This window comes from Lactuca sativa, chromosome 4, assembly GCF_002870075.4.
Source record: "Lactuca sativa cultivar Salinas chromosome 4, Lsat_Salinas_v11, whole genome shotgun sequence".
Taxonomy (NCBI): Eukaryota; Viridiplantae; Streptophyta; class Magnoliopsida; order Asterales; family Asteraceae; genus Lactuca; species Lactuca sativa.
In genome coordinates, this window is record NC_056626.2 from 287,214,365 (window position 1) to 287,235,634 (window position 21,270).

The following is a 21,270-nucleotide window of genomic DNA, read 5'->3' on the forward strand; positions in this document are numbered from 1 at the left end:
AACGAAGGTGAAGGAGCCGGCATGGTAGCTGCACATCACATGCACACCATATTTCAGCATTATGTGATTCATGGGATTGTACTATGATTTTTATTACTATTTAATGATATGATTTTGAGACATGTTTATCATGGCTTTATGGATTGATATGATATCGACAATGTTTTTGGTAAACGATTTTATAAGTTACTTAATTAAAAACGAAAATTTTGGCCTTGAAAACTGGGATGTTACAGTCGTGCTACTACTTCTCGAATGTAGATGTCGGCCAGCTTCTTGGCCGAAATGCTCTCCTGGATCATAATGAAATGGGCGCTCTTGGTCAATCAATCCACGATGACCAAAATCGAATCCATTCCCCGTGTGGTCCTAGGAAACTTCGTGATGAAATCCATAGTAATATCTTCCCATTTCCACATAGGGATATCCAATAGTTGTGTCTTGCTGTGTGGCCGACGAAGATCTCTGTACATCTTCGTTGCCACGGGATGAATAGAAAACCTGGATTTATGGGCCTTATCCATCAAAATCTGCCGTACCCCGCTCCAGTACAGAACCCAGACCCTCCCATGCAGAGTTAGCAACCCGCGACTGTCATAATCAAGCGAGGCCACCTGGTATATATATATATATATATATATATATATATATATATATATATATATATATATATATATATGCATTCGATAGTTTTTTTTTTTAATATAAAATATATCCAAATTGAAGTATTCATATGTGAATAGAACAAAAATATAACAGGGGTATACAAGTTATTCATAAATGAATATAACAGAGATGATAGGAATTTTATACCTTTGTCATTTTTCTGTTTCGAGCGTGTTTCTCTCATTGTGGGTGACTCTTTATAAAAACGTCAATGTTTTACCTTCCTTCATTAGTGAGAAGAAGATAAATGAAATTGATATACATTTTACAAATAAACTGTTTTATATTCATAAATGAATAATTGAATAGAACATATATATCCATATGCTCTATTCAACTATGAATATATATGTTATATTCATATGTGAATAGAACATATATAACTTAGTTTTGTTCGATTCATATTTGAATAATGTATATCACACGAAATTATGTTCTATTCATATGTGAATATAACATATATAACTTAGTTTTGTTTGTGTTCAGAAGTAAACAAAACAGATCAAAACAAATTCATCTTCAGTATCTTAATTTTCTGTTGTATTTTTCAGTAAAATCGCATCTAAATGTTGTCAATCACATATGAATAAAATTAATCAGATCTAAATAGAATACCAATTTTATTTACATTTTTCATTCGTTTTTGTTTTTTGTTTCTATATATGCTTGACTCTTGATGTTGTTTATGTAAGGATAAATAGTTAATATTAGTAAAAAGTCTGTAAAACCTCATTAGATTAAGACAACATAAGCGAAATGTGAAGCAACATTTATATTTTAATATAAATGTTGTGAATAAGTATGAAAAATGAAGAGAATATGTAAAATCATTTATATATCAACTAATAATGGATGGTTATTACAAAAACTTTAAGTAAATAAACTAATAATGAAGGAGGATTACGAAAATGAAGGAGAATTACAAAATTTCAAATAAACAACCTAATATGAAGAATGAACAGTGTGAATACAACATTTTTAGTTGTAAATAAACTAATAATGAACGACGTTTACGAAAATTTCAAGTAAACAACTGATAAGTTTATAAATGATGACAAATCGTTAAAAATCGAAAAAAAAACCCGCTAATGATTACCTTTCATAGTCAACAGTGACGAAATGATTTCATTTAGGTTTTCGTCGGAAGACATTTTCTTTGATTTATTCTTCACGAGACTAATTTTATGGTTTTTGTTCAAAAATGGTGATTGAATCCTTTTGCAAATGGTTTTCGTGTTATGGGGAAACGATGATATGTTTGAAGAGGGAAATGATGGTTTTGCTGACGAGATTTGATGTGAGATAAAATTACAGAAGTGCCCTGGACGGTTAATCTTTTGGATTGTTTACAAGTTTGCCGCGTTTTTATGTTTTTTAAGTTCGTTAAATGATTAAATGATTGGCTAAAAATAATTTCTCCATTCTCAACCTTTTTTTTCTCAATTGAACCCCTCTCTCTCTTATATAGACAAGTGATGAATAGTCTAATTTTTTAAACCATATGGGTGCGTGTTGCTGATTTTTTAAAGACTGGATCAAAATTATAAATCCGATCAAACCACAGGGACCAACACTGTAGATTACTCTTAAAAAAAATCGTCGTAGGAGATTTTGCGATTGTCGCCAAAATTTAATCCTTTAATTAAATTAAATTTGTTTTGTTCGTTATCGGGCGGAGGGTACATTCCTCACACGAGGTTTGTTCTGTTTGAGAGTTATTTAGGGCATCGTGTTGTCAAACAATCACCAAAACCAAAAAAATGGGACGATACAACAGGTCTGGCCGGAGCAGAAGTTACAGTCCTCGTCGCAGTCGAACGCCACCGCCACCAACACGACGTCGTTACGATGACCCTCGAGACAGTCGTTACGATGACTTCCGAGACCGTCGTTCTAACCCACACCCGCACCGCCGCCGATCCCCTGCTCCCTCCGGCCTCCTCGTTCGCAATATATCTCTAGATTCTAGGTAATCCTTTTCTTCTATTTTCGCTTTCCTCAGGTTATGATCGAAATTAATTTATGCTGTTTAGTATCAGGTGATGGTGTCGTAGAGCAATAGATAAGGTTTATTAGATTGTGACATTGTTCTAGTGGATTGTATGCAAAACACGAAGGGTTCCTCCCAATTGTATTGGTTCAATGGGATCCCAAAATTAGGTTTTAGAGATATCATGTAATATTTTGATAATAAAATATATGAAAAACTCGTTTGCATTTTCAAATAGCACCTGGCAGAAGATATGATAAAAAAGAATAAGAACGAACAACCCTTAGGGTAGGAAAAAAGAATGAAACCCATGAAAAGTTATAATATGGTTATACGGGAAACCCTAAGCGTTATCAATACCATTTTTGTGGTGCATACGCCCCTGCTTTCACATATATTATAGCACATGCGTGGATTTAAAACTTCTTGAAGATGAAAACTGAACACTACAACCTTTATTATAAATGACCTTGGACCTTGGAGAGTAATTTAGAAAGAAGGTTGTTTGAATTAAGATTGCAACATTGATAAGTTTTAGCAAGTTTTACTTTATGTTGTTCTTCATACCTAAGAAAGTGATGTGATTTAAGTGTTTTCCTACAATTTCTAATAGTAAAATATGTTAATGTTGTTTCTGTAATCTGTATATGCAGGCCAGAAGATCTGAGGATTCCTTTTGAACGTTTTGGCCCAGTAAAGGATGTCTATCTACCAAAAAACTACTATACAGGGTATAAATTTTTGTAGTTTATGAGAAGTACTAGTATAGATTATTAGAACTTGATTATGTTGTTGAATCTTGATAATTAATTGCAGTGAGCCACGTGGGTTTGGTTTTGTGAAGTTTTGTAATGCTGAAGATGCAGCAGAAGCTAAACATCAGTTAAATCATTGTGTGATTGGTGGGCGTGAGATAGCTATTGTTTTTGCTGAAGAAAATAGAAAAACTCCTAGGGAAATGCGGACTACTAGTCAGCCAAGGTCTTCTATATCTATTTATACCTATATATCTATATCTATATATCTATATATATATATATATATATATATATATATATATATATATATATATATATATCTTATAAAAGAGGCCATCGTTTTCATTTGGTTCAAGATAAAGTATTTATCTTAAAGACTTGAACAACATTAATATTATTTTTTTGATACATTAAACCACTTTATATATAATATATTTATATATTTAATGCTAACTCTTCAACTTGTAACCTAGTATACTCAAATAAGCTGAAAACAATGTCCAAACACTGTTTTTTAAAAACTATAGTTTTAATTGTAAAACCTATATCAAATTGCCCAAATCAACAAAAACTGTTTTTTATAATAATGAAAACTTTTCAAAGAAGTAGGGCCTAAATTAGTTAAAAATAATACTAACAGCTTAAATAACATCAAATTAAAATTTTATCACTGTACCTTGAAAACATTATTTAGTAGTTAATGGCAACGATAATTACTTTTATTAATTTGGTCTGATAGCTTTTATTTCTCTTTCAGTGGGCGTTATGGAGGTGGTTCTGGTAGGCGGAGCCCACCTAGATTTTCTAGACGCCGCTGTTAGTTTCATTTAAACTTTTTCCACTCATCTCATCATAATATTATGTCTCATTATTAATAGAATATTACAGCTGATGTATTTCCTTTTTTTAAAACAGCATATTCACGCTCTTTATCACCTGCTAGACGTGAATTCAGGTTAGGATCATCTTCATAATCTTTTTAATTCTGTATTTTATTTTGGCTTGTTACTTATTACAATTTCAAAGCCTTAAGAGTGTAGAATTAGGAATGATTTTTTTTTTAGATATGCTCTGCATTTATGCACTTTTTATTAGTGATGTCATGTCTGTTATTTTTTGATCTAAGTTAAAGATAAAAAGGTAACTTCAACTTAAGCTCTTTTAGTTTTATATACTCTAATCTCAAAAAGAATTGTTACTTTAAAGTGAAATCTAACAAATATGACATAATTAACTCATCCAGCATGTCATGCATTCCAACTTTGACTTAGGTGTTGTGTTGTTTCTTTTTGACTTAATGGACTTAGTAGAGTAAGTGAGGATATGGACATTTTTTTTATACATTCAGATCTCCCTTTTCCAATTTTACCCTCTCTTTATTACTTCCTAAACCTCGCTTAATGATCTTTTTTTAATTTCATTTTGGTTTAAAGTTATATTTATTGCACCGAGTCATTTTTGTAAAACATAAATTCTATATGTGAAGGTATAATGGTAATTTATTCATATTCAGACACTTTATTAATCCTAGAAAAGAATCAACCTCTAACCGTATCTAAGCAGACATTATTATGTATTCAGCCACCATATCCATTCAGGACTTAATATGAAAAAAAAAACAACCTCTTAATGCATCTTGTTAGAGGTTTATTTGATTTAGCATGCACTGCAGAAGAAATTTAAGAAAAGGGTGGAATACAGACAAAAAAAAACTTAACTTACGTTCATCATTTTATCGATATATTTTCTGTAATGATTAAACCGTTATAAAATAACATTTTTCTCGATAAAATGGTAAAATTACATTGTGTTTTTTGTATTTTACTTTTATTCAGAACCTGGCAACCAAGAAAAAATGTTTTTTGCTTTAAAGTAAAAAAGGTATAATGTTTTAATTACTACAGAAAATAGATATTGGGTTAAATGCAAGAAATAACAGTAAGTATTCTGTATTATGTTATAGTAATATAGAAAGAGTATCATGGACATGGGGTTTCCACTTTTTTGTTATATTTTGAATTTAGTGTTTTCAACTTTGTAGCTAGAGTAAAATTTGATATATTTTAGGCTCTGGTGCTTACAAAATGGACTCTCTCCGCTTTCAGTGCCAACATTAGATATTGGGTTAAATGCAAGAAATAACAATGTACTTTTCATTGATTTATTTTCTACAACATTCTACTTTCATTTCTTCCAATTACAACACCACACTTCCAAAAATCCACACAATTATCGCAACACAAAACAATGTCCATTGCTATATTTGCATAATAGATCTTTCAAAGTATAATGTCATAATAAGAAACAAATCAAACGTACAATGCTATAAATCGGCAAACTTTTCAAAATATAATGTCATAATAAGAAACATATTAGAAGTAAGATGTTATAATAAGAAAAATTATGTAAAATTTTCAAAGTATAATGTCGCAATAAGAGAAACTGTAATAAGAAAGAGACGAAAAAAGTATGTTGGTATTTGTTGCATTTAGGGCTTTTATATCTGTATCTGATGTTGAATTTAAAGTTTAATATATTATTGCTTTGCATACCAACAGTCGAGAAAGAATGTAAAGATTAAAGTTGGGCCTCACGAGAATGGAAGTTTGAATGGAAATGTTATTCATCAGTCTGTCACAGTCACAGTGACATGATAAAAGTAATGTTGCGAATCTAGAGAGATGATACTGATACTGATACTGATACTGATACCGCAAAAGAAAAGATTTCCAATCCTTCCAAGTTTTATTGAAGCCTAAAGCATAAAAGTTAATCTTTAATCATCCAAATTTTTAGCAACTTGTCAGGTAAAGGTCCCAAACCACATTATACATTATACCCACACATACATACATACATACATACATACATTAAGGGTAAAAAACTAGTCTCAGGCTATGTTAGGGGCAAAATGGTCTCTTTTTTTTTTTTTTTTCTTTCTATATCTGTTTATCATGGTACATTAGGGGCAATTTGGTCTTTTTACATGCAGCAATCGAGATCGTAGAGACCGGGATAAGTTTGTGCCCGAACGGTCGAGGTCGAGGTCTCGATCGCCTCGTGATGGTAGAAAGTCGCGAAATTATTCTAGAAGTCCTCAGAGAAATGGGCGGGACCCGGTTTTTCAGGAAGTGAAGGGTAGTCCTCATGAGAAGCGAGCCACGGAGGATGCTGGCCCACCATCTAGGTCGTTTTCTCGGTCGCCACCTCATCAGTCGATTGCTCATACTCGGTGAAAGATCTTTTGGGTATGTCTCATATGTCTTTATAATGTTTGCCTATATTGGTAAATAGAGTAAAGTCAAGTGAGTTCCTATTTTCTGAGTGTAGATTCTGATAGTTTCATTTGCTTTTGTTTTCAGCTGAATTTTGATGGGAGAAAGAATAGATGTGGTCAAATTTTCATATTAAAAAGTTACTTGATAATGGTCTTCTTTTTTCATACACTTAAAACTTCATACCTGTGGAGCTTGCTCAAATTTGCTTCGTATTATTTTTTGCTATTTTTATGGCCTCCCAGTGATATTCATATAATTCTCGTTATAACTACAATTCCATTATTTGTTGATTAATCAAAACCCAAAAGGTAAATGTCAAATCAATGAATTGCCAGTCCTTGCTATTGTTTAGACCATATAAAAGATTGGTATAAAATTTCATCCTATAACGATTATAGAATATAATAACTAATGTTTTTATCTTTACTCATTTCAGTAATTAAGCAATCCAGTTTCTCCGCTATTTGAATAACTAAAGCTAATATATATATATATATATATATATATATATATATATATATATATATATATATATATATATATATATATATATAATGTGTATTACATCTATTGTGTGGTCGTAAGGATAGTTCTGAACCAACAAATGAAAAAAATGAGTGGCTAACTGGCTATGATGCGATAGTCTGGACAAAATTGCAAAAATAGTCACTATGATATGTATTTTTTTTGGGTTTTGATCCAAACCCCGACTTTTTTGGATTGACGGTTCTTTTAAGCTACTTTGTTTGTGGTTTGGTTCACTCGTAAAATTAAAAAGACAAAATACCATTCTGGTACATTTTATATGCTTTTTTCTATTTAACATAAAGTTTTATTAATAAAAATTATGGAACCTCTCACTCTCTCTCACACACACAAACACATGTCTTGGTCGAGTCCCACCACCATTCCCTTATTGTTTTTGTCGAGCAAGCTGGTAGCATGGTTTTGAAAACTGGACCGGACCGACCAGTTCAACCGGGAACCGGTGTGGATATCAGTATTTAAAAGCACAAAAACCGCCCTTAAACCAAACCGGAAAAAACCGGCGGTTCAAACAAAAACCGGACTAAACCGACATGGTTTAACCGGAAAAAACCGGCCTGCTGATAAAAAAGACTTAAAAATTAAACTAGAATAAAATGATTTGTCCTGGCTTTCATAAGCGAGAAGCGCACTTTACTTTAACTGCCTCTTTAGATTCTTGTCATTTTATAGAGCTCTCAAAGGCCGCCATTTTATTTTTGTGGCGATGTGGGATGAGGCTAATAGCCTAAACAATCTTTAAACTAATTCACGGTGTATACTCATTTTCTTCCACATTGTATGATACCTTTTATTTATTTTTTTATATTTTTTGTTTTCTTCTTTTGGACTAATTTATTTAACCTATTAAGGGTTTCTTTTACTGTGATGATTTTGAAAATAGTCAAATAACCAATCTCCCCTAAAAGTGAAATATGCAAGAAAAATAAGCATACTTGAAGTAGAAATGAAACCAAATCCATATTAAACTCAATTGATATCATTTACATAAAACTCCTTGAATCCTTATAACAAACTTTTAGGAGAGCAACATATAAAAATAAGATATTGTTGACTCATATTAAAATTTCATAATCGTTTTATATATATATATATATATATATATATATATATATATATATATATATATATATATATGGTTTATCTGGTTTTTGAGACCGGTCGAACAGTTGAACCATCGAACCGGTAACACGGCCGGTTTGATGTCCGGTCCGATTTTCAAAACATTGGCTGCTAGGCACCACCCTACACCATCGTGTTCTTCCCGCTCTTGCTATTGATCGGACCTACACCATCGTGCTCTTGCTATTGATCGGACCTACACCATCGTGTTCTTCCCGCTCTTGCTATTGATCGGAGCAAACTGTCACCACCATCTTAACCCACCTAGTTTTTCGAACACCCCCTTGACCGGCCGGTTCAACCGTGAACCGGTGTGGATACCGGTTTTTAAAAGCACAAAAACCGCCCTTAAACCAAACCGAAAAAAAACCGGCGGTTCAAACAAAAACCGGACTAAACCGATATGGTTTAACCGGAAAAAAAACCGGCCTGCTGATAAAAAAGACTTAAAAATTAAACTAGAGTAAAGCGATTAGTCCTGGCTTTCATAAGCGAGAAGCACACTTTACTTTAACTGCCTCTTTAGATTCTTGTCCTTTTATAGAGCTCTCAAAGGCCGCCATTTTATTTTTGTGGCGATGTGGGATGAGGCTAATAGCCTAAACAATTTTTAAACTAATTCATGGTGTATACTCATTTTCTTCCACATTGAATAATATTTTTTTTTATACTTCTTGTTTTCTTCTTTTGGACTAATTTATTTAACCTATTAAGGTTCCTTTTACTGTGATGATTTTGAAAATAGTCAAATAACCGATCTCCCCTAAAAGTGAAATATGCAAAAAAAAATAAGCATACTTGAAGTAGAAATGAAACCAAATCCATATTGAACTCAATTGATATCATTTACATAAAACTCCTTGAATCGTTATAGCAAACTTTTAGGAGAGTAACATATAAGAATAAGATATTGTTGACTCATATTAAAATTTCATAATCGTTATATATATATATATATATATATATATATATATATATATATATATATATATATATATATATATATATATATATATATATATATATATATATATATATATACCGGTTTATCCGGTTTTTGAGACCGGTTGAACCGGTCGAACCAGTTGAACCGTCGAACCGGTAACACGGCCGGTTCGATATCCGGTTCGGTTTTCAAAACATTGGCTGCTAGGCACCACCCTACACCACCGTGTTCTTCCCGCTCTTGCTATTGATCGGAGCAAACTGTCACCACCATCTTAACCCACCTAGTTTTTCGAACACCCCCTCCACCTCCCCATGTCGTGACCCACCACCGGCAAACACCTCTTTACTATAGCCTTGCTCTTCATTGCCCTCTCTCTCGTCGAGCTCATCTGAATAGAAAGGAAACGAAGGCAGTGAAGCTGCCACCATAGCTCTGTCACCACCCACCGTTGGCAAAACCCACTTCACCACCCACCAAACGCCTTCATCCTATTGTAACCCACCACCACCAAACGCCATTGTCGCCGTTGCTTTGTCTTGGTCCCTCGTCGAGCATACACTAATAGAAATGTAGCAACAAGGCCGCCCACAACCACCCATCGTCGCCGCTGCCCTTCCACCGTAGTTGCAGTCTGCCACCGTCGCTATAGCCCGCCACCTGCGACCCACCATTCATCCGAGTTTCAATTTGGGGTTAAGAATGTGATTCAAAGAGGTGGAAAGATAGATGGCGGCAACGGTGTTTCTTGGTGGCCAGAAAACAGCTCCACCTTCGGTGGGGTGTTCTTGACTGTAAATGAAGAAGGTGGGGGGAGGGGGAAGTGTGTGTGTGTGTGTGTGCGTGTGTGTGAGGGACCAAATTTACATACAAACATGGCCAAAAGGACCACAAATCCAAAAAAGTCGAGTTTGGACAAAACCCCCAAAAAATGCATACCCGAGGGACCATTTTTGCAATTTTGTCGAGGGTCTATGGTATTACAATGGGGTAACATGTATCCTATAATCACTCAAGTTTCATTTAAAGAGTATTTAAGTCAATTAAACGATATTTAATAAAGGAAATTTTCGAATTTTAAGGGTTTATTGATTCTCCTAATTTTAATATTATGATTTTTTTTAATTATTTTGGTTTCAATTCTAATGTAATTTATAATTATAACCGATTTTGTTACGTACGAATTCTGTTAGGATGATATTCTTTGAGAATATCAACAATTAAATAATTTTTTTTTGAATCATTCTCTTAGCACAAGAACGATAACATATCATTCCAATGTTAAAATGGTATAATATTGTTTAATAGCTAACAAGGTCCCAAAATCCTAAAAAAGCCCTAAAAACCTAAAATTTATAAAATTTAACACCTAAGATTCCATAAAATTTGTTATGAACTTTATAATATCAATTTAAAGAAACTAAAATTAGGAAACATAATCAAGAAAGGAAAAAAATTAATTATCAACATTTAACCCTAATCTACAAGTTAAATGTCAATATCTATGAAAAGAAAACTAGGCTAATGCATAGTTTATAAAAATATGGAAAACTTATAAAAAAAAATAGAAGGGGTTTTATCTAAAAGAATAAAATGAGAGGGAGACCCTCTAAGGCCCTCAAAAACTCGGCCTCCCCTCTCCCAAGGCAACCTTCCCCTTCCCAATACCCCTAATCATTTTTACCTCTCTTGAACTCCAACTTCCTTCTCACTCTCTCTCATTTTCTATCACCACCACCACACCTTTTCTCTCAAACCCCTCTTTAACTCACAAAAATCAGCAGCCAAGAAGCCATTTCCACATCAAAAATCATCTTCTTCAAGTGTTCTTCTTAAGGTAATCACGAAAACAAGCATCATCCTTTCATTTCTACTTATAATTTCACCATTTTATGCATTTATTTCTACTTCTACTCCATTCTATGAAAAAGTTTTGAACCACGTACCATATCCACGATTTTGATGATGATGATGGTAGGTTTTCACACAAAAGCAACATGCATGTTGCAAATGGTGGAATCCCATGATCCAAACTTATGTTAAAATCAAAATAAACCACTTTTATACAAGTTTTGGTGGAGAAATCATAATATTAACCAATGTTTGATTTTTAAATTTTTCAAACTCATGCATGGCCTTAAACCAACATGCATGTGTAGATCTTCAAGCCTAAGATGCTTCATGATCAAAGTATGTTGTTAAAATGTTTAAAGTCATGCATGAAGTGATTTAAATCCACCTGTAACGACCCAAAATCCAAGACCAAAAATTTCTTTTAATAAAACATTACTTTAAGCAAAGTCATCATTTCAAAACATAATCAGAGTATTAATTTTCAAAACACATGTTCGTTATCAGAGTAAACATTCCCAGGCTGTCTAATCTATGGTGTGTGCCATGCGATCACCCCGAGCTCTTCCCTCCGCTACCGGAAGTACCTGAAACCAAAACTAAAAACCGTAAGCACGAAGCTTAGTGAGTTCCCCACCCTACCACATACCATGCATAACCATATATTGTACATACTGGGCCACGCCCGCTATCCTGGGCCTCGCCCCCTGCCTCGGGCCTCGCCCGCTACAACGGCCCCGCCGTTCCAGGCCCCGTCTGGCTTTGAGCCTCGCTCGGATACAGATCTGTTTCAATTAGGCCTCGCCCACTAACAAATAATAACACATAAACATATCACAACACATAAACTAAACACATACACTGGTTCTGTCCTAAGGCCTCGCCTATCCTGGGCCTCGCCCTTGTCTTGCTACTGATGAGTCATGGAACCCCGTCCACGCTCCTACTGGTAGTGAGATACGGGCCCAGCCCACTCTCACTCCTTCCCTAACTTGGGCCTCGCCCCTGTTCTGCTACTAATGAGATGTGGAACCCCATCCACACTCTGCTATTGGTGAGATATGGGACTTCGCCCACGCTCACCTCCCTACCAGGCACATACATGTATCACACAACAACAAGTATAAACTATCATATAAACAAATCCTTGGGCACCCGCCCGCTATTGATGGACCTCGTTCGGAATATCATACTAGCATATTGTGCCTAGGGCTAACCCCCGGGCCTTCTACTCATAACTACATGGGCCGACATTGTGGCCTTAGACCCATTCACACAAAGGGAAACTCACCTGCACTGGCTGAACTTGCTGATGATCTCACTAGTTACTGCCCGACAACTCACTGAACTCCTGCTCCCCTTGCTCCCCGAACTACCAATATCAATGCAACACTGAGTCTAACTGACCCCCGAGAGACAACCAAGTCAACTTTAGTCAAAGTCAAAGTCCTGGTCAAGGTCAACCTCCCAGGTCAACACTACTCGCCGAGTTCATGTATTAAGAGTCCTTCCTTTCGCGCCTCGACTCACCGAGTCAGTCCATGACTCGCCGAGTCTACCGATTTCTGAGTCCTGACCTGTCCAAATCATCGAGTCTCCACTCGACTCACTGATTCAAGTCTCAACTCGAAGGGTTTGGGGTTTCGCGACCTGACTCGCCGAGTCCAAGAACAGACTCGCCGAGTACAAGGCAATCTTCATCTGACTCGACGAGCTGTTCATCCCACTCGTCGAGTTGCTCCTAATCTTCATGCTGCTCGCCGAGTCCACTCAAAGGACTCGCTGAGTCCATTCAAATCCCCTTACATGCAGAGGGCTTTTGAGTCATGCATGGACTCCAAACTGTAGATCTACCCTTCCCAAGCCTATTTCTCACGTAAATTTGCAAACTTTACGTGTAGAGAAGGAGATCTAGGCAAAATACACCATAAACTAGGGTTTAAGGCAAAGAGGCTCCATAATCAACTCAAGGGCTGATACTTTATGCTTCTCAAGACCATAAAATGCTTAGATCCAAAGTAGCAACTTCAGATCTGGCTTCTAACTCAAATGGATAACATTATGGCTAAAAAGCCCCAACAACCACACATAGATCTAGGTGCAAAAGAGTCCAAGAACTAGATTATTACCTCCAAATGCTCAGAAATATTCTCACGATTCCAGATCTCTAGTCCTTTCTTGCACCTCCAAGTTCCTTCTTCCTTCTCCAAGCTTTAATGCACCCTTCAAGGCAACAAATGGCTCAAATAATGGATATGGCGGCTAGGGTTTGGTGTTATGGGTTAGAGAGGCAGTAAAGGAACCCTAGGGGAGAGAATGAGACGTTTAAATAGGCTCCAAGTCCCGAATTTAGGGTTTTCCTCGCACAGACCAGACTCGCTGAGTTCCCCTGGTCGACTCGCCGAGTCGGTCACTTACTCCTTGACCCGGATCCCGCTCGGACTTGCCGAGTTCCTCCTTGGACTCGGCAAGTCGCCCTTTAAAATTAGGGTTTTCTTTCCTTTCTTGGCCTTCCAGACTTCGGGTGTTACACCACCAAACTATCTAAAACTCATATTTAACATTAATCTGATTTTTCCTAGAATCTTACCAACAAAATGAGAAGTTTTGGAAACTTTCAGAAAATAAATTATTCATCTCAAATTAATATAATTATTTCGTAAAATTGAGCAAAAAATTCATATAAAATACTGTTTACAACCAATAATTTCTGAGAAAATTTGGAGACGACCCATACACTGATTAAAGACATTGTATGAAGTTGCATGAACTTATAGGGCTGCTTTGTGTTGATTTCGAAATTGTTTTTGTTAAAGATAAATAAATAGTAAATATAGTTATGAATGTTCAAAACCATATTTGATAAATTTTGCATCTTTTGGACATCATAAAGAACCCATGCAAAAACTTACAAATTTTTCCATGACAATTTAGTATTTTTCCCGATTTAATGACTTGTTAAGAGATTAAATTGATGAAAACAAACTACACTTATCCAAAAAATTATGAAGCTTCATCAAAATATCTTATATTACATATTGATCATACATAAAAAGTTTAGTGAATTTTACCCTATGTTTAGTAATTATTCACGAATTAATGTCTATTTAAGTGAATAAAACAAATACAAATAGCCAAACTGATTGAAGAATAACTTTTATATTTTTTCCGGCTTCTATATGTTTAATAACAATATTACAAAAAGTTTGAGTAATTTTGGAAACTGTTTTCTATTTATCTTCATTTATGTTAGAATAAATGCACAAAATAATAAAATCGGGTTAAACTGTTTAGAAATTAATTTTTATATTTTCCCAGCTTAATTATGTATAATAACAGTATTACAAAAAGTTTGGTTAATTTTGAAAACTTTTTTTTATAACTTATGTATTATTTATTAATTAAAAAGATTAAAAAAATAGTTTACAAATAATTGGGTCCAACTACCCTACACAAACTCGCCTTCTCCTTTCCCCTTGGCCTTCGTCAACATCCGTTCATCCACCATATGTAACCTCATTCACCTCCTAGAGCACCTCCATGTATCTCTCCTTATAATCTCCAACAACCACCACAATTAACCTCTACTAACCACAACCAATCACAACACCAAATCAAAAGGAATTTGAACAAAAAAAAAGCGAACCTCCACCACCATTGCCATCAGTTAACACTCTAAATCTACTCAGAATTAGGGCAAATTGATTGAAAAATAAAAAAAGAGATAAATACATAAATATTTTCCGTTGCCAATATCTAATTAGAAAAACACAAACCCTAAATCAAAAATTGCATCAAGGTTTATCGTGGTTGGTTTATTTCGAAGGAAGAAAATAGAAGAAAATTGATGGCATCAGTGGTGTTAACAAAATTGAATCTCCTACCGGAAATTGTTGCCCAAACTGACGTGCAATTGGGTAGAGTTTCTAATAGGCGTCGTGAGGATGCATAATAGTACAACAAAGATTAAAGGAGATCGAAAACATTGGACGACGACAAATTTAGAGTTGCAATTTTTCGGTGACTCTAACGGGGCAATTGAGGTGGAGATCGGTCGTTTTAAGTTTGAAGTTAGAGAAGATGGGGTGATGAATTTTGAGCACATCGTGGCTTTAGAAAGAAATGAGTGGGTGGGACCCAATTATTTTAATAATATCTAAATTAATTTTCTAAAATAATTTTTATTATAAAAATAAAGTAAGGGTATAACAATCACAACACCAAATCAAAAGGAAATTGAACAACAAAAAAAGCGAACCTCCACCACCATTGCCATCAATTAACACTCTAAATCTACTCATAATTAGGGCAAATTAATTGAAAAATAAAAAAGAGATAAATACATAAATGTTTTCCGTTGCCAATATCTAATTAGAAAAAACACAAACCCTAAATCAAAATTTCCATCAAGGTTTATCGTGGTGAGTTTATTTCGAAGGAAGAAAATAGAAGAAGATTGATGACATCGATGGTGTTAACAAAATTGAATCCCCTACCGGGAATTGTTGCCCAAACCGACGTGCAATTTGGTAAAGCTTCTAATAGGCGTCGTGCGGAGGCCTAGTAGGACAACAGAGATTAAAGTATATCAAAAACATTGCACGACGACAACTTTAGAATTGCAATTTTTCGGTGACTCTAACGGGGCAGTTGAGATGAAGATCGGTAGTTTTAGGTTTGAGATTAGAGAAGATGGAGTGATGGATTTTGAGCATATCGTAACTTTAGAAAGAAATGAGTTGGTGGGACCATTGGGGAGAGGAAGGGGGTATGTGGGACCCAATTATTTTAATAATATATAAATTAATTTTTATTATAAAAATAAACTAAGATATAACTATCCTTTTATACCGGTAAGGGATGAAAATTGAAAAAAAAAAAAATTATAAGGACAGTCTAAGCGGAAAAAAACACTAGAGTCCAAAGGTAAAATTTATACAAACCCGATTTCAATAATTTATTCTAAAATATATAATTTTAACATAATGACTTAAAATCGAAACGCTACTTCTTTTTTTCTATAAGACGCTAATATTATAACCTGTATGTTTATAAAACTTAAAATAATAATGAGCGTATCATATTATCACCGAGCGGGAAAACTCGATCGATAGATAGATCGAGCGGGAAAACTCAATCGATAGATAGAACGAGCGGGAACACTCGATACACAGAAGCCCTCCCTCCTGCCTCCTCCTTGCGTCCCTATTTCTTCTGGCGGCGACTCCAAACCCTAATTAATGACAAAAACCAAAAAGAACAAGTGAAGAACACAGGCTAAAGATGCAGCGATTTCAGCTCACCTTGATGGTATAATAGGATGTTTTAGAAGAATACAAAGGCTCCAAAAGGCTGAAAACAAGAAACATGTCATGCAATCATACCTTGAAGACAACGCAAATGTAACACATTTAGTAGATCGTAGGTTTTCTTAGTATTTAATAATTTTTATTTTTATACTCTTTCTATGATTGCATTTTACAGGATGCCCTTGGCAGATCAAGATTTGAAGAGGAATTACTTTTGAAGGTATAACTTTTCTTAAGCATTAGAAATATTCAAATCCATGATATTTTAACTATTCATTAATCATTATTACTTTTTGCAGAAAAAAGCTAAGATCATCAAAAAGAAAGGCTACTGTAGGCCTTTCGTTTGAGGTAAGTAGGCATTAATAATAAACACAAGTAGTTTACAACTTTTAACACACCTCCTATAAGCTAGATGTTGGAACATCCCCTGTGAACAAATCCAAAACAACCGTAGGCTACATCTTTCTAAACTCTCTCGCTTTTTATTCAGTATCATAACATACAATATATATACACGTACCTAGCTGCTACTCCACTTTTAAAGGGAAACAAACTCACCTAATCAAAGCAATAAAACAGGAGCAAACTAAACCTATCTAAACTATTCTAAAATTCTGCAAAATAAACGCGGCCTAATTCAAACTCTACAAGAAGGACTAAAATACCCCTAAGGATAATTACGTGATTGACTATGTTTGGATTAACACTAGACATGCCTAATTCTTTCTTCAATCTATCAAAGTTTGGGAACTTGTAAAGCCTTCGGTATATCTCTAACTTCGATTGCTTTCAAACATTAGACTCCAAACTACATCTGGTTCATCCGTCATCAAGTCACCATCTTAAGTTTGAGGAGGGTGTTGGTATGTATATAGTAGGTTAATATTATAATGTAGCTGGACATAATTGTATTTTCTATTCTTTGCTAGGAGTACATTATGTTTCTTTTGTTATCCCATTTAGGATTGGATCATGAGACTCAACAAGAATGTTATCCCATATGTATATATTAGGTTAATATTCTACTACAATATTATTAAATATAAAATTCCGTTCTTGATAAATCTTTAACTTATGCTTTTTAAAATTGATTTTAATCATCAACATAAAAAACATGTTTCATACTATATATGTATTATTATCATTACGTATTACTATTGTTAATAGGATATAAAAATTTATGTTATAAATGATTTTTCATATTATTTTCTTTGAATATATATAAATTTTTAGGTGAGAAGTTGGAATGAAAAAAGAAGAGCAAATAGGTAAAAGGTTGGTGTCTTGACTCTTTAAGCCATGTTTTTCTGGCCTAACCCACTAAGTCATTGGATCCAGATTAAATGAAAAACTATAATCAAGTACAGTTATAGAAATTAAGTACATAACCCACTTAGCTCATTAAGTCAACCAAAACAACCATGTTCTATTTTTTTCTTCCATTTCCACAAGTAATGGTAAAAATGTATATACGCAACTACTTACAATGCATCATTCTACAAAATGTTCATTGAAGTTTGATCAGTTCTACTTGCATTCATCATCAGACTTCACAATTTTCAAACTTCTAAGTTTACCATCCAGCTTAATCTAACTATTCCTTTATTACTAACCTTCTCTCTATGCATATATTTGGCCCGAACCCCTAAATTCATTACCTGTAATAAACAAATAAAAAAATAAGATACATAATTACATATCAATATAAAAAATATTGGTAGGATCTAAAATTATTATCCGTGCCTTTTTTTTAATCCTAGCAACACCATGGCTCCTACCCCTTTCTTGAGAGACGACGTTAAGCTTGTGAATCACTTCAAAATAACAAAGGTTGTTCAACCTATATATATATATATATATATATATATTTATATATATATATATATATATATATATATATATATAACAGTTCTTAGCTTGTTACATGTACAAAAATTTGGAAGTATGTGTTATATATATATATATATATATATATATATATATATATATATATATATATATATATATATATATATATATATATAACACATACTTCCGAATTTTTGTGCATGTAACAAGCTAAGAACTGTTATCTTGAGCCTGAAATCAGAATTGAGATCATGTTGATTTATAAATGATTGGGTCATTTTCTCCTCTCTTTTTTCAAATCCCCGCATACCATCAATAAATTATATTAATGATCTTTTATCTTAATGTATGGTTGTTCTGTTAAATACTAAACTACAATTAATATTAGTATTTATTAGGGTTAAATGTTAGTAATTAATTCTGAATAGTAGTCTCTTAATGAGTGCAATAAAAAAAGGGAAGGTGGTTAAGAAGTATTCTAAAAGACTTAAGATGGAACAGTTCGCATCCATAATAATCCTGTGTGATAACAGGTCACCAATTGCTTTCACTAAGAACCTAGTCTTTCAAGGTAGAAGGAAGCATATAAAGATTAAATTATTTGATCTTTATATGGTTCCTTCTACATTGAAAGATTGGGTTCTTAGTGAGAGCAATTACTGACCTGTTATTACACATGATCATTGTTGAAGCGAACTGTTCCATCTTAAGTCTTTTAGAATACTTCTTAGCAGCCATTGGAAAGAGCAATAAACTCCGTCTCTGCAGAGGATAAAGGAACTACCTTCTGTTTTTTTTATTGCACCCATTGAAAGACCACTATTCAAAATTAATTACTAACATTTAACCCTAATAAATATTAATATTAATTCTAATTTAATATTTAACAGAACCGTACATTAAGATGATGGGTTATTAATAAAGTTTACTGATGGTGTGTAGGAATTTGAAAAAAGAGAGGGAGGAAATGACCCAGTAATATATAAATCCGCATGATCTCAATTCTGATTTCGTGCTCAAGATGAGAGTTCTTAGCTTGTTAAATGCACATTTGGAAGTATATATATATATATATATATATATATATATATATATATATATATATATTGATTGAACAACGTTTGTTATTTTGAAGTGATTCACAAGCTTAAAGTCGTCTGTAGAGAATGGGTTAAGAGCCATGTCTTTCCTAAGATTAAAAAAAAGGTATGTATAATAATTTTAGATCCTACAATTATTTTTTATATCGATATGTAATTATGTATCTTATTTTTTTATTTGTTTATTACAGGTAATGAATTTAGGGGTTCAGGCCAAATATATGCATAGAGAGAAGGTTAGTAATAAATGAATAGTTAGATTAAGCTGGATGGTAAACTTAGAAGTTTGAAAATTGTGAAGTCTGATGATGAGTGAAAGTAGAACTGATCAAACTTTAATGGACATTTTGTAGGATGGTACATGGTAATAAGTTGCATATATACACATTTTTACCATTACTTGATGAAATGGAAGAAAAAAATGGAACATGGTTGTTTTGGTTGACTTACTGAGCTAAGTGGGTTAAGTACTTAATTTGTACGACTATACTTGATTGTAGTTTTTCATTTAATCTCTGGATCTAATAACTTAGTGGGTTAGGCCAAAAAACATGGCTTAACGAGTAAAGACATCAACCTTTTATCTATTTAGTCTCAGGGGCATTTTTGGAATTCTTTTTTTAAATGTTTCAGGAGTCTAGTTTGTTTAGTATATACATAGGGGGGGGGGGGGGTTGGGTTAATTACAAGTATTTTTATTAATGATTCAACATGCTCAAAGTGTAAAGATACACACACACACACACACATATATATATATATATATATATATATATATATATATATATATATATATATACACACACACACAACAGAAAAGAACCGTTACACCCTTTCAAAGCAACGAATCCTTCTTTAACTTGTATAACCGACAACTTATTTATAACTGCTACCATCGTTTTAAAAATCGTCAGAAGCGTACGCCTTGAGGCGCGCCTTAAGGCGAAGCGGACCATGGCCGAACTAGAGGCGCCGCCTCTGTGGTTTGATTTGAGACATACGCTTCGTCCAGGTGAAACGTAGATGAATCGGTAGAGGCGGTGCGTTCTTCAGAAACGTACGCCTTGAATTTTTAGTCTAATTTTGACTATTTTCTTTTCCAATCCCACCTGGTTTGCATCGTATCTTGCAATTCTTCATCAATTAATGAAATTGATGTTCCATACATTCAATTGAGTCTACCAGATGTTGTTTGGATATCCAATTTCAGAAACATACGCCTTGATTTTTAGTCTAATTTTGACTTATTTTGACTTTTTTCTTTTCCAATCGCACTGTTCTGCATCGCATCTTGTAATTCTTCCTCAATTGATGTTCCATACATTCAATTGAGTCTACCAAATGTTGTTTAGATATCCAATTTCTTGATTCCCACAAACATTCTGGCATAAATTGGATGCATATGACCAAAATTTATAAAAATATATGTTCTGACCCTTGGAGATTCAATTTTATATTATTGTAGTTTCAGTTATATGTTTAGTATATTGTTTGCCGCTGATGACAAATACTCTTACCGTCGTCTCTCGACTTCCCTCGTTAATTGCAACTCGGGAACAGGGTGTAAAGTAATTAGATGATGTTTCTCTAACATCGACTTTTACCTGTTAACATCTTTGACGTTGGTCTGGGACAGGTAACGTAAATATACAAAAGCCTATGGTAATTTTAAACCGATCCTGAAATAACTTCTGTTGCAGGAGACTTCCCGCTACTTTAATTGCTTAAATTAGTTTTTTTTTTCGTTCTTGCTTTTCTTTTTTCGTACTGTTGGTGTGTGGCGGTGCTGGTTGTAGTTATTCAAGAAGCAGAATCATTTATCAAGCAAATGTTAAGGTGGTTATTTGATAACT

At 33.9% G+C, this 21,270-nt stretch overlaps 1 protein-coding gene and 1 long non-coding RNA gene across 3 annotated transcripts; both read left to right on the plus strand.

Moving 5' to 3' along the window:
• Positions 1-2,325: 2,325 nt before the first annotated feature.
• On the plus strand, positions 2,326-6,840 carry LOC111898931 (serine/arginine-rich SC35-like splicing factor SCL28). Of its 2 annotated transcripts, none has more exons than XR_002852747.3 (7): positions 2,326-2,635; positions 3,310-3,387; positions 3,473-3,637; positions 4,172-4,230; positions 4,330-4,369; positions 5,973-6,221; positions 6,407-6,544. XR_002852747.3 is itself a non-coding variant. In XM_023894813.3 (7 exons), the coding sequence occupies exons 1-6, from the start codon at positions 2,427-2,429 to the stop codon at positions 6,648-6,650; spliced, it is 795 nt and encodes a 264-aa protein (XP_023750581.1). In that variant the 5' UTR covers positions 2,327-2,426; the 3' UTR covers positions 6,651-6,662; positions 6,777-6,840. The 2 variants fall into 2 exon arrangements, 1 of the variants encoding a protein (XP_023750581.1); XM_023894813.3 differs by lacking the exon at positions 5,973-6,221 and adding an exon at positions 6,777-6,840 and having other exon boundaries at positions 2,327-2,635; positions 6,407-6,662.
• A 9,334-nt stretch (positions 6,841-16,174) lies between these two features.
• LOC111898948 (uncharacterized) lies at positions 16,175-19,862 on the plus strand. The gene is made up of 5 exons (XR_006190894.2): positions 16,175-16,559; positions 16,642-16,686; positions 16,766-16,817; positions 19,453-19,523; positions 19,609-19,862. It is a non-coding gene; the product is annotated as an uncharacterized LOC111898948 (long non-coding RNA).
• Positions 19,863-21,270: the final 1,408 nt, after the last annotated feature.

Excerpts from the sequence above, each read along its gene's own strand:
- LOC111898931 (XM_023894813.3), top strand. The coding sequence starts at position 2,427 with ATGGGACGATACAACAGGTCTGGCCGGAGCAGAAGTTACAGTCCTCGT. Across the intron at positions 2,636-3,309 it reads AATATATCTCTAGATTCTAG|GCCAGAAGATCTGAGGATTC; the intron begins GTAATCCTTTTC and ends CTGTATATGCAG. Across the intron at positions 3,388-3,472 it reads CCAAAAAACTACTATACAGG|TGAGCCACGTGGGTTTGGTT; the intron begins GTATAAATTTTT and ends AATTAATTGCAG.